Here is a 13,102-nt window from a genome sequence, read left to right as displayed (position 1 = left end):
CAGCATTCAACTAAAGTACTAAACAGTCACAGTGCCTTTTCAAGAAATTTTGACTTTGAACTTGCTCATGTGCAAAGGAAATGGTTCAGCCATTTCTCTAGAACTTGGTTGATAATAAATTTCCTTTTGTTCCACTTATAATTTTCTTTTAAAAATTTGCCTTTTTCTACTGTTGCATAGGATGGAAGGAATAACGGAAAGATTTATTGTGGCCCGCTTTTAGATGTTTATACATTAGGCCAGGACAAAGAATACAAGAATTAAAAGCATACATACAAAATTACTTACTTTCCCTTCAGTTTATTCAATATTTGTAATCCTTCTGATTAAGATTGCTTACCTCTGGGTGCTAACCAATTATAAGGAAAGGCGTGTTGAACAAATGAACAGTAGTGTAAGGAGAATAGCTAGGCAGGCTATTAAAAGGTGTATCTAGTCCAGCACCTGGCACACAGTAGATGTAGGACCACTGCTATAGAAAATGTCTGATCTATTAAAGCATGCTTGAACTACTGCCATGGTAACCAAATATTTTCTGCACATCTTTGGGTTTACAAAGCAAATTAAAAATCATTAAACACACACACACACACACACACACACACACACAACCATCTCTCTCTATGCAAAGGGCTACAAGGACCTTACTTTTCCATGACAATTTTGGCTTAATCTAAAATACGGTACATTATTTTGCAAGAACTGAGGAGCAACACTCCCTTCTCCCGGTATCTGACACTGGAGACGTACTGCGCAGGAAGTTGTGATCAAAATCTAGCTCAATTCACTTAGGAAAGTAACGTAATTACGACATCCACCCCCGTCAGGAAAGGGTTTAGGTTTAAACATACACAACAGGCCACACTCTATGGATCATGGCAGACATCTAGCGTTGGAAGTTGCTGCATTTATTTATGGGTGAAGTTTACATTTTCCCCTGTTCTATTAATAGAATTCTTAACTCCTTTCATCATTTACTCAGTCCACAGACGTCTCTTAAGAGCCTATCAGGGACCTAAGAGTGAAGATCCAGTGCCTACCCTCAAGGAAAACACAATCCGAGTGAAGATTTACTTTTTCCATACTCATCGGGGTGGCGCTTTTATGGCGCTGTATTGCTCTTCTCAGGACCAGGTGCCCGACGTGCGGCTCTCCCTGGCGGGCCGGGGCGGGGCGGGGTCAGCCGAGCCGCCGCCGTCGCCGCCTCCGCCGCTGCCCCCGCGCGCTCCCTCCCGCGCAGTCTTTAATTTCGCAGCTCCGACCACCGGAAATTAGCCGCGGGCGGAGGGTACCGGGCAGAGCGTGGGGAAGCATGCGTGGGGAGGGCGCGCCCGCCAGCCTAGCCGGGCGCCCGCGGGACGCGCCGCCAGCGCCCTCTCCGCCGGGGGCTCGACGCTCGCCCACCTTTTCCAAATTTAACCATTACCTAAATCCGAAGGGAAATGAGCAAACCTCTCGGATTGGGTGTCAAGGTATTTTCAGCTTCGTTGGGCGTATTTATCCCGAAGTGTTTCCACAACAAGCTATTTCGGGGCAGAGGGGCAGGTTTCGCTCTGCGGACGCCGCGGCCACTCGCCGGGCTCCAGGCCGGCGGCAGCGTCGGCCGGTGATTCACGGCCTCAACCCGGGGGTGGCCAGCCCAAATAGGCGGCGGGGTGGGGGTGGAGGTGTCCCGGGGCAGAGGGGCGGGGAGGCCTCGTTGGAGCTAGGCGCTCCCACTCCCCGGCGCTCCACTCAATCTGTGTCCTGAATCTGTGACTTCTTCTCGCTGCGGAAGTCTCCCGAGAGCCAATAATGGTTCATTTTCTTTTGAATCATTTCTAGTGCCTGGGTGTTGGGCTCTCCGGGCCTCCCCATCCTCCGCAGCCCCACAGAGCAAAAACGCTGAGGACCTCCTGGGAGGGCGGCTGGAAAGGCCAGGCCCCGGGTCCGCCTCCTAGCCCCTTGCGCAAAGGAGCGCGCCCAGACTGAGGGTTGGGGGGCAGGTCTGAGAGGACTAAGAGAGCTACTCCTTAACGCTCAGGAAGTGAAGCTTGTGGTTTTGGGGGCTGAGCTCGGAAGGAGATTAAAAAAAGAGAGAGAGAGAGAGACAACGCAGTCTCTCCCGAAAGCAACTCAGTTTGAAAACTCGGAGCGCAGTGCCGGTGCCCTGACCCCGCAGGTAGGTCCGCTGCGCCAGTTCTGCGCCTGCCCCCCTGGTGGGGGCGGCCGCGGGGACTAACGCGGCACCGCCACTGCGGGGGCGACCAGAGGGCGCTGCCGGGTTCCCGCCTGCAGCTGGCCACTGTGCGGGAGCCCCGAGAACCCTATCCGCAGGGGATTTGGCGCAGGGGAGCAGGATTCATCCGGGAAGGAAACATCTGGTGGGGAGGCGGTGGCAACTGCGATCAGGAGGCTGCCCCTCCGTGCCTCCACTCCCGCCTTCCCAGGCCCAGACGGTGAAGAGAGGCCCTGGCCCGCGTGCGCTCAGGGGGCCGCCCCGCCCTCCCGCCGCCAGCTGCTGCGCGAGGTCGCCTTCCCACGCGCTCAGCCCTCGTCCCTACTACCCAACCCACTCCACTCTCCCAGGGTCGGGTAGGGCCAACCCGGCATGCGAGAGAGGAGCGGGGCTCCGCCTGGGTGGAGAGGCCGCCTCTGTGCTCGCCTCATCCCGCGCGGTCCCAGCCGGCGCAAGCTCTGCGCCCGCGCTGACAATTCCGCCTGCCTCCCCACCTCCTCCGACCGACCTCGCGCCGACGCAGACCCAAGCCTCAGCAGGGCCCTCAAGACCGTTTCGCCCCATTTTTCCTTTACCTCTGAGTTTCATGGCTGCCTAAGGAATTCGTTTTTGCGTTTGTGGTGTCTATAAGGCCGAAGTGGCGGCTCACGCAGAGGCCCAGGGAAAACTGTGGTGGCAGGACTGCGCCCTAGGGCAGCCCCAGCACCCCCAAGCCTCCTGAAGTCCCGATCCTAGGGGTGGACTCAGACCGTGGCGGGTGGCACCCTCACTCCCAGGGGCCTTCTGGCTCTTAGGACTCCGGAAAGGTCCCTTGGGATTCCGATAGACGTCCCAGACGACTCTTCTCCCAAGCCTGTCCCCACTCCACAGTGGGACGTGGGATGCCCTCTAGGGAACGAGTCCCTGAGAACTCGTTTTCAGCTCGGAGCGCCAACAGGTAGTCTTATTGTCCTGCATCCTGCTCTGAGAGCCGCGTAGCTCCTAGTCTGGCAGCCTAAGACGCGCGAAGGCCAAGGACGAGATCCTTGTCCCCGCCTGTGGTCCGCCAGCACCCTTGTTACTGAACTAGCCTAGACCATGGAGAGCTGCTGTACCCCCAAGAGCCTGCAGCTCCCAGGTGAACGCGGCGCCCATCGCCTTCACTCCGAGAGGAAGGCAAATTTCGAGTTCTCTAGACCTCCTTGCCTGCCTGGTTCCGCCCCCGAGCAGCCCCAAGCGGAGCTGGAGGCTCTGCCCCGCCTCACCGCCGGGCTCAGGTTTCGACCCCGGGATTAGGTGAACTGATTGGGGGTTAATGAGAGCGGCGCGGCGGGCAGCTAGCTCCCTCCCAGGCCCGCGCCTGGACCCCGCGCACTGGCCGTGGCAGCGCACCCTGCACTCTCCGCGTTGTATAATCTGTTGTTTCTCCGCGGACTACAGACGCCGGGCAGTTCACAGCCATCGCGCACAAGTCGGGCCCGACTTCCCCTAGGCAAGGTTTTCGGTGAGCAGAACGAAAAATGCTTTTCCCAGGACTTGGTTTCCGAGGTTAGGTCTCGCCCCAGACCCTGCTTGCCCCCGCCGCACTCGGGTCTCCAGGCCAACCTTTTTCTCGCTTGAGGCACGAGTGAGGAGCGAGGGAGATCACGGGTATGCGAGTTCCACCCGGGGCCGGGGTCAGTCCTCTGCCATCTCCCCTCCCGCCACCTTCCTGTTCCTCTTCTCTTCAGCCTTCCTTCTCCAGCCTCTGCTGCTCTCAGCCCCTCTGCTGCTCTCTCCCAACCTCTGCTCGGCCAGCCTAGTGCGCCCCTCCTCTCCCACCACCCGCCTCCGGTTTGTAGCGGGTTCTTGGAGTGCTTGGCTTGTAGCCCCTTCCTGGTCCCCGATTCCTCGGCCCTGGAGTGATCAGCCCGTCGCTGCTCTACTCCCCAGCCCGAAAACTAGGCCAGGCAGGCAAATGAGTGGTCGAGTTGGGGTAACTGGCCAGTTGGGGACATCGGCTCTCCGGAGAGTTTGACGGAGCGAGTTTTGCTAGGAAAGGGGAGGGGCCAAGGGGTGTGGGCCGAACAGAAGGAAGAGGCCTGAGCCTCAGCCCCGGGACGGGTTTTACCGCTGAGCTGTGGCGGCGGCGGCGGGCTCGCGCCACCTGTCCGAGTGCCACCTGGTGAGCGCGGCGCAGCGGGGCCAAGCCCCTCCTCCCGCAGGCCTCCCTCGCTCCTCCCCGGCTGAAGCTCTCTTTCCACCCGGCTCCCCAGTCCCCGGCCCAGGAGCGTGCGGACCCGCGTTTCCACCGGGTTCTTCTCCTTTCGCAGGTCTCCGCCTGACTGGGGCAGAGCAAGAACTCGAAGTAACAGTGGGCTGACGGCGGCTCCAGGCAGCGGAGTGGGGAGCGCGCCGGACCACCATGCCGCGTTCGTTCCTTGTCAAGAGCAAGAAGGCTCACAGTTACCACCAGCCGCGCTCCCCGGGACCCGACTATTCCCTCCGCCTGGAGAACGTACTGGCGCCAGGCGGAGCAGGTGCGGGGCGCGCGCGGACCGGGAGGGGCTGCTCCCAGGGACGTAGATTGTGCGCCCTGACACACCATCCCCAAAGGAGCCGGGAAGGGCGACCCTGAAGCCTCCTTTGCTGCCTTTTTTGTTTCCAACCGTCCGGGTCCCTTCCGGCCTCGTCGCCTAGGTGCCACGGCCTCTTTGCTCCGGTCCTCGGATCCGGAAGGGTTCCCGGCCAGGTCTGGGAAAAAAAGAGGACGCCCGGGTGCCACGGGTTGGGGAGGCGCCACTTCAGAACCATTGGCCCTATTCAGGGCTCAGCCTGAGCTCCTATCCTGCCTCCTCTCCGCAGACAGCACCTCGAGCGCGGGAGGGGCGAAGACAGAGCCCCGGGGTCGTTTGTCCCCCGACTCACAGATGACTGAGGCCCCTGACAGAGCCTCCGCATCTCCGGGCAGCTGTGAGGGCAGCGTCTGCGACCGGAGCTCAGAGTTTGAGGATTTCTGGAGGCCTCCGTCGCCCTCTGTGTCTCCAGGTAGGAGCCGGTTGGGAGCTCTGGGGCCGGAGCAGCAGGGTTCCCACGGTGAAAAGTAAACTAACTCAGCTTTGGGTTCAGAGATGCTAAATGGATGGCGGAGGGTCTTTCCGACAGGAGAGCGCTTGTTCGTGGGGTAAGGAGCCCGTAGGGGAGGCATCTGGCTTTTCTGGGACTGCGTCAGCCTGTTTGCGGGGTCTGTTGCTTGGATCCGAGGCGGCGGGACCCGGGTTGTTAATCTCTAACGTTCGTTTGGCGGAGATGGTGGGTGAGAGAAAATAAATGAGTCGTCTCGACAGGCAGCAACCTCGACATTTCGTTTTCTGATCAGTTGACTGCTTAGAAAGAGCTAGGATCCCCAAATCCAGACGCTGGAGTCTCAAACGGAAACCTGGGCAGTCTTTAAAAATTCCTCTGGCTCCCGCAAGCATCGGGCCTGGCAGAGCTGGGCGCTAAGCGGGAGGGACGGGTCGGGACGAAAATCTCTGCCCTCCTCTGAGTTTTTGCAGGCGCGGATTGGGGGCCTGTTTGATTTTTCGTTCGGCGAGGTTGGCCGGCCCAGCCTTAGAGACCAGTCGGTTGGCTACATTTCCAGACAGCAATGGAGTTTTGCGCAAAGTTTTGTGCACTTTGGGTGGGAGCGAGTCGTGGGTTCTGATCAGGGAAGGAGAACACATTAGCTGCATTCTGCCAAGTGCCTGTTATTTCCAGATTGCCTTTACTAGTTTTAAAAGATAGTCCCAACCCCATTCCTCAGTGCGTTGACCTGGTTAAAGCCATGGCTGCAGCGAATGTGTCTGGGAGCCTGCAACCCGATGATTCTTCATGGCTGTGCAGGACACCGCCCTCCAAGACGGGATGCTGCCGCAACCTCTCCGCGGGAATCTTGGGGTGCATCCTCTCATTAAAGCCGCTAGCCTGGAGTGTGCAGTGTGGGAACAGATTTGTAAATCCGTATGCAAATAGGGAAAGGATACGTTGGGTGTCTGGTTTTAGCAGAATTCACGTTGGGCAGCGGCACAGAGGCCTCGAATGTGGGAAAGCTATGGCACTGGCAGATGGTGGCTAAACCTTGTCAATTCTTCTCTGAGAAATGTGGAGTTTTTTCACCATCAAGCAATGACAAGAATGAGAATGGGGAGTATTGTGGCAGGCAGTTCAAGCTCCAAACCTTCTCCCGCTGTCCCTTTGCAACTTGCACTGGGTATTGAAGGAACTGTTAGGAATGTTAATACTTCCCCGTTTTTTTCCCAGACAGATGTCTTCGGTAGGCCGGGCTGCATTTTGTTTGTCCTCTCCCTCCTTCCTTATCGATCCCGGAAAGAAAAAAGACGAGTGGGAATCTGTAGGGGCCGGGAGAGTGCTGGCGCTGGGCGCTGGGCAGTCTGCGCAGGAGCGCTGTCGGGCCCTAAGGGGGGCCGCCTTCTTCTGCTCAGCTCAGCTCAGCTCAGAGTAGTTATCAGCGCAGACGGCGTGGCGCGCTTGTTTTCGTGGCACCGCGAGTTGCTCCGGTCCCACCAGAAAAGACCCTCCTAACGTCGTGCGTTTCCGCTGCCCTGGCACTAAATTTACCCATCTCCTCGACCGATGCCATTTTAATTATCCGTTTGCTGCCCTGCCGCCTGTAGTGATCCTCGAGGTCCCAGAGACCCGGTCCGCGTTTTACTCTGGGGGCGTCAGGGCACCTACCGCGGCGCCTGGCGCACGGAGTACTCCACCAGTGCTGGGCAGCTGGCAGATGCCGCTGGGCGGCCTCCGCCCCGCCGTCTGAAGCCTGACCGGACGCCCCCTTGTGCCTCCACAGCCTCAGAGAAGTCGGTGTGCCCGTCGCTGGACGAAGCCCAACCCTTCCCCCTGCCCTTCAAGCCATACTCGTGGAGCGGCCTAGCGGGTTCTGACCTGCGGCACTTGGTGCACAGTTACCGGCCGTGCGCGGCCCTGGAGCGCGGCGCAGGCCTGGGCCTCTTCTGCGAGCGCGCCCCGGAGCCAGGCCACCCCGCGGCGCTCTACGGCCCGGAGCGGGCTGCGGGCGGCGCAGGGGCCGGGGCGCCCGGGGGAGGCAGCGCAGGAGGTGGCGCTGCCGGCGGCGCAGGCCTGGGGCTCTACGGCGACTTCGGGCCCCCGGCGGCAGGGCTGTACGAGCGGCCGACGGCGGCGGCCGGCGGGCTGTACTCTGAGCGCGGCCACGGGCTGCACGCGGACAAGGGCGCCGGCGTCAAGGTGGAGTCGGAGCTGCTGTGCACCCGCTTGCTGCTGGGCGGCGACTCCTACAAGTGCATCAAGTGCAGCAAGGTGAGGCTCCCGCGCGCTTGGCTTAGTTGGCCCCACGCCCCCGCCCCTGGCCCGCGCCCCTCGGCCCCTCTCAGCGGCCTTCTCCCCGGCCCCACCCGCCTCAGGTGTTCTCCACGCCGCACGGGCTCGAGGTGCACGTGCGCAGGTCCCACAGCGGCACGAGACCCTTTGCGTGCGAGATGTGCGGCAAGACCTTCGGGCACGCGGTGAGCCTGGAGCAGCACAAAGCCGTGCACTCGCAGGTAAGCGCGGGGCGCGAGGCCGCGCGCGGCCCTGCTCAGGTTCACTTTCGGGGATGTTCCGCTTCTCAGTGCAGTACCGGCCACTCTCCGCTTGGCATCTTTTCCCTTGGACGTCCCCGGACTGCCCTCAGTCTCCTCCACCGAGGCACTCTGCCCGGATGTAGGTGTGTAGGGAAAGGTGGCCGGCTCAGGCTTCCAGGCAGCCCTGGAGTTTGGTGTCACATCATTGTAAGCCTCCAGAGGGTGATCCTGATCATTACTTTGGGTTTGAGGAGGGTTTGTATGCACTCTTGCTGCGGATATATCAGATTTATTAGCTCTGGGTTTTGTTTGTTTGTTTGTTTTTTGCCTCGCTTCTTATCACCAAATGGTTGTCACTTAATCAGCATTGATCCCTCCCAAATGAAAAAAAGGGATGTCAGCTCATTTAGAGTATCCAGCAGCATATTTTTCCTGCTGTTCTTTCATTCATTCCTTTATTAATATTTGTTGTCCAACTTCCAGTTGCTAGGCACGTGAGAATCCTGTAACACATCAGGTCCCAGACAGGATGCCCCCACAGAATTTTTCAGCTTAGCTCAGTGACAGAGAGTAGATAAGCAATTAAGTATACAAGTAACTATGACAAGAGAATGCTCACCTACAGACTTACTAAAGAGCAGTATTCTTCCATCTCTCTCAACATTGGCCAGAGGGGGCAGTGGTCTCAACTGACTGAGGTCTAAGCCTCCTGTTGAGGAGGGTGGAGAAGTGTTTGTAAATGGGTGTCAAAAAAGCAGGGTGGGGATACATTTTTGCCATGGGGTGTGGAGGGTTGTGGGTGAAAAGTGGGTAGAAAAAGTGTTAAAGGGGAAGAGGTTGGGGTGGAGGAGGTAGAGATTGGAAATCAATCCGGGGAGAGAGAATGATGGGGCAGGCTAAGTGGAAGGGGAGCCCGAAGAAAAGGAGAGCCCTGGCTCTGGGGACTTTATGGTTGGGTTAGTGGTGAGGAGGATGGCAGCCTAGATGCCTGCAGTAGGAATGCCACATTTTTCTATCCACAGGAACGAAGCTTTGACTGTAAGATCTGTGGCAAGAGCTTCAAGAGGTCATCTACGCTGTCCACACACTTGCTTATCCATTCAGACACCCGGCCCTACCCTTGTCAGTACTGTGGCAAGAGGTTCCACCAAAAGTCAGACATGAAGAAACACACCTTCATTCACACTGGTAAGCTGAAGGCCCTTAGCTTGTAGAAAAACACCTGGTGAGGGCTGGAGTGGGGGAGCATTGTTCTTCCCACCAATACAATTCACCTTTCCTGTGATATTCTGGCTGCAGAATGAGCGGTACCTTCCAGATTGACTGCAGTTAATCACTGCAGTGTATGCAAGAAAACAAGCAGGCAGATTCTCTTAAGTTTGTTTACAAACAACGTTCTCCCCCAAAGGGGCCTTGATTTGGGGTTGCATCCGAAGAACCACTAAACTGATCAGCCTCAGGCTCTTTATCCTTGCAAAGACTATTTTCCTCCAGCAGTTTAACTGCTGCTCCAACTGCTCAGAGCAGGGTAAGATGTGAAGCTCCAGAGATTGAGGACTTTCTGCAGAGCTCCCACCCAGCCTTTTAGGGGAGGGACTTATGTGTGGCCTTTTGGCTGCATTTTTTTTTTTTTTTTTTCAATCTAAGAGCTTATCCTGATTGAGGAGGGAAAAAACAATGGTAAATATTACTGAGCTGTCTGCTAAGCACTTTTTAAATGCATCGTCTCATTTTATACTCACAAAAACTCTGGGAGGTAGAGACTATTCCATATCTCCATTTTAGAGATGAGGAAAGTGAGGCACAGAAAGATTAGGTAACCTGTCCAGGGCCCCAATAGCAAGTGGCAGGGCCAGGACTTAAATTCAGGTCTGCCTGATTTCAAATATCTATTATCTTGACCACTGTTTACTGTATTTTCAGAGTCATGAAGGTTGGTAGATGTAGAAAACTTCTATTTACTTATTGCTCTTTTCAAAATTTCAGCAAGTTCATGCCATAACAATGATAATTCTTTACCTATTATAATACTTTGTTATTTACAAATTGCTTTCAAATCTAGCCCTTCTTTTGATCCTTACTGCCACCCCATAAAGTAGTCTTGCCATCCTGAAACTCAGGGTGATGCAATGATTTAGCACAGGCCAGGCTAAGAGTAAATCTTGAGGCCATGGAATGCTCTGGCTTCCAATCTTGGACTCTTTCTGCAACATTTTGATTGTGTATAGGTGGCAGTTTTAATGCCAGGTGCAGTCTCTTTAATAGTAAATAATACACTTACAAGGGACCCAGAATTCTGGCTGTTCTATTCTAGAATATGAATACTGATTTAAAACAAATTCCAGTGTGTTCCAAACACCGACCATTGATGTTTATAAATATGTTTGGGCAGTGTAGATGCCCCCATCAGAAAACCCAGAAAAATATCCTATTTTAATCGTGATCCCTTGTCTGAAATTTCCATGTAACTCACTCCTTTTGAGTAAAAGTATTTAAAACACTTACCAAAATGCAACTAGTATCTTGACTGAATGAAACATTAAGTCCTTATCAAACATTTACATCTTAGCTAGAATTTGTTTCTCAGATTTGTTTGACCCTAAAGGGATAGGGTAAGTTTTGATGGGTGCTTCCTTATCAAGGAAATCTGAACCATGAAGACAGAAAGGGGCACAGCAAGAGGGATAGAAGTCTCCTCAAAAACAAACTTCATCTATTGTTGCACTTTTCCAAGACCAAGCCCTGACTATAATGCCATGCTGAAGCTATGTGAAAATGCATGCCATTTACCCAAATGTTAAACAGCACATGGTTTGGGGGGAAAGACCAAACATTTTTTATTTGTTATTTATTAATCTGTGGTGAAGATTTGCTAGGATATAAAGAATCCTTATAAAAAGAAAGTAAAATCAAGATAGAAGGATCAGCCATCTTGAGAAATACTTCGTGACCCAAATGTGGATTTTAAAAATACGACTTTGAGAAATGTCTGTGCTTCACATACATTCTATTGTCCTTCAAGAGCAAGAAAGAAGACAGGCTCACTGGTCCACACAAACCAACGCCCACTTGGAAACTCAGATTTGAAAACTTCCTCTGAATAAGAACAGAGTCACATGGTTTGAAGGACAGGCCCCCACCCCCACATCGAACATCTGCTCTGGGAGCTCTCTGCTTCTAAAGTCAGGGGTGCCTTGCCAGGGTGGATTCAGCTGTGAGTCTGGGCACGTGGCCTTTGCTCTGTTTCCGTTTAGCAGGAAACGGTTTGAGGCCTTTTGCTGGGAACCCCCACTCAGAAAGTCTCCCTTTCACCTGGTGCACCCATGACTTCCCAGGACTTGAGTTGCAACACGTCACCCTCCAAGTCACTTAAAGGCCTCAGACTGCGTTGCAGCCAGCTGCTGCTAAGAGCATGTGGGTCACAGTGAGTCCCCTCTAGCTTTATCATAGACTCATACTTCCTTTCCTCCCCTCCTCCATCCCTGCAGGTGAGAAGCCCCACAAATGCCAGGTGTGTGGGAAGGCATTCAGCCAGAGCTCCAACCTCATCACCCACAGCCGCAAGCACACAGGCTTCAAACCCTTTGGCTGTGACCTTTGTGGGAAGGGCTTCCAGAGGAAGGTGGACCTCAGGCGGCACCGGGAGACACAGCATGGCCTCAAATGAGGGCCCTGGCTGGCTGCAAGCAGCAAGCAATTACACAACACTACGGAGGGCAGCCTCCCCACTTGCTATCATTCACTTCCGACATTTCAGGCCCTTGGAGCCAGTCCGAAGATCCCAGCAGGGTGAGCCCCTCCACCTTACTTCCTGGAACTGCAAGAGGGTATAAATTACCTTTACAAAGTTCAGCCCAGAGCGGGAACCAAGTAACTTACTGGGCTGTGAACATGCCGAATAGGGTCCCCCACACCGGAAGGAAGACTCAAAAGTCAAGAGGGGCTCAGATAAAATCCTGGGCTCTGCAGTTCTCATTCCCAGCCCTGCTCCACAGACAGGAAAACCCTTCAGGTTTCTTCCCTCCTCCTGACCTACCCCAGATACTTGTGTGGAAGAGGAGGAATCACCATTTACAAGGTTGACACGTGCTAATGTTTTTATCTAGAATGAAAAATGAGTGTTACTTTTTTTTTCTTTCTGGGGAGTCTGTTAACCCCTTTCTATTGGGTGCTGCCTGTAAATCTTGGAAGAATCAATTCTCCCACTTGAAGAATGGTTCAGAAACTGATTTGGGGAAGGAGTTTCATACTTTTGAAATGGCAAAATACGCTGTCCAGCCTGTTTCATTTTTTTTTAATTTTTTTTTTTTAACATTAATCTATTCCCGAGACAGAGACTGAGCATGATCGGGGGAGGGTCAGAGAGAGGGAGACACAGAATCTGAAACAGGTTCCAGGCTCTGAGCTGTCAACACAGAGCCCGACGCGGGGCTCGAACTCACGGACCGCGAAATCATGACCTGAGCCAAAGTCGGCCGCCCAACCGACCGAGCCACCCAGGCGCCCCCAGCCTGTTTCAAGAGGGAGCAGAAGAAAAAAAATCACTTGGTGGTGAGAGGAGAGGAGAGTCCTTCCTGCAGGAGGCTTGTGAAGACTTCATCAGAGCAGCACCTCTGGACAACAAACCATCTGTTCACTCAGCAAGTGTTTATTGACCACAGGCTGCAGGCCTAGGTATCAGGGAGCCAGAGATTAAAGGTATGGTCCTTGCCCCTGCCCTTCAAAAGCTAACAGTTGCACCTCCGAGTGGCTGGGTCTGATTTTTCCCTCCAAAGGAATTCGGAGAAGACAAATAGAATCTTGAACCTTCTTTTCTGACACATTTGGATTTTATCAAGCATAAACAAACAAAAAAGGCTGAACAGATACTTCCAAGATTTGTGTGTATATTCAGTTTTTGATTGTTACACTGATATTTTTAAGATGTCTAAGCTAGCAGGCATGTGAAGTGATCTTCCGTGTGTACTAGAAGGACACAAAGTGGTATTTTTACGTTGATGAGGTTTGTAAATATTTTTAGATCTTCTGGAGTGCATTTTGTTTGTTAATACATATTTATTAGAGTGATGTTTTAAGTTAATAAAGTATTGAGACTCTTACCTATGGCTTTTCATTTAGGTAGGGAATTTGGAAAAGACTTGTTTTAGTCCATAGTGGGAGTTGGTCCTCAAGAAGCTATAGTGAGGTATTAAAAGTAAAGCAGACGAGCCAATATCCAGAAGAGAGTAAGATCCAATTGCTCTGATTTTCATATGCTTTTCCTTTCTATACCTCAAAAATCCTTCTTTCTTAACAGAAAAACTAGGTATACAAAACTAAGCTC

General features: G+C 53.8%; 1 protein-coding gene across 3 annotated transcripts; it reads left to right on the top strand.

Moving 5' to 3' along the window:
* The first annotated feature begins 1,909 nt into the window (after positions 1-1,909).
* GFI1 (growth factor independent 1 transcriptional repressor) lies at positions 1,910-12,103 on the top strand. 3 transcript variants are annotated; one of them, XM_042997881.1, is made up of 8 exons: positions 2,132-2,161; positions 3,638-3,701; positions 4,510-4,716; positions 5,042-5,224; positions 7,029-7,516; positions 7,621-7,758; positions 8,802-8,967; positions 11,268-12,103. In XM_042997881.1, exons 3-8 carry the CDS (start codon positions 4,602-4,604, stop codon positions 11,444-11,446), a joined length of 1,269 nt encoding a protein of 422 aa, XP_042853815.1. In that variant the 5' UTR covers positions 2,132-2,161; positions 3,638-3,701; positions 4,510-4,601; the 3' UTR covers positions 11,447-12,103. The 3 variants fall into 3 exon arrangements, with proteins under 3 accessions (XP_042853813.1, XP_042853815.1, XP_042853812.1); XM_042997879.1 differs by lacking the exon at positions 3,638-3,701 and having other exon boundaries at positions 1,910-2,161; XM_042997878.1 differs by lacking the exon at positions 2,132-2,161 and having other exon boundaries at positions 2,785-3,701.
* Positions 12,104-13,102: the final 999 nt, after the last annotated feature.

This window comes from Panthera tigris, chromosome C1, assembly GCF_018350195.1.
Source record: "Panthera tigris isolate Pti1 chromosome C1, P.tigris_Pti1_mat1.1, whole genome shotgun sequence".
Taxonomy (NCBI): Eukaryota; Metazoa; Chordata; class Mammalia; order Carnivora; family Felidae; genus Panthera; species Panthera tigris.
The sequence above is the reverse complement of the archived record's forward strand: the minus strand, read 5'-3'. Positions and strand labels throughout refer to the sequence as shown.

Excerpts from the sequence above, each read along its gene's own strand:
- GFI1 (XM_042997879.1), top strand. The coding sequence starts at position 4,602 with ATGCCGCGTTCGTTCCTTGTCAAGAGCAAGAAGGCTCACAGTTACCAC. Across the intron at positions 5,225-7,028 it reads GTCGCCCTCTGTGTCTCCAG|CCTCAGAGAAGTCGGTGTGC; the intron begins GTAGGAGCCGGT and ends GTGCCTCCACAG. Across the intron at positions 8,968-11,267 it reads ACACACCTTCATTCACACTG|GTGAGAAGCCCCACAAATGC; the intron begins GTAAGCTGAAGG and ends CCATCCCTGCAG.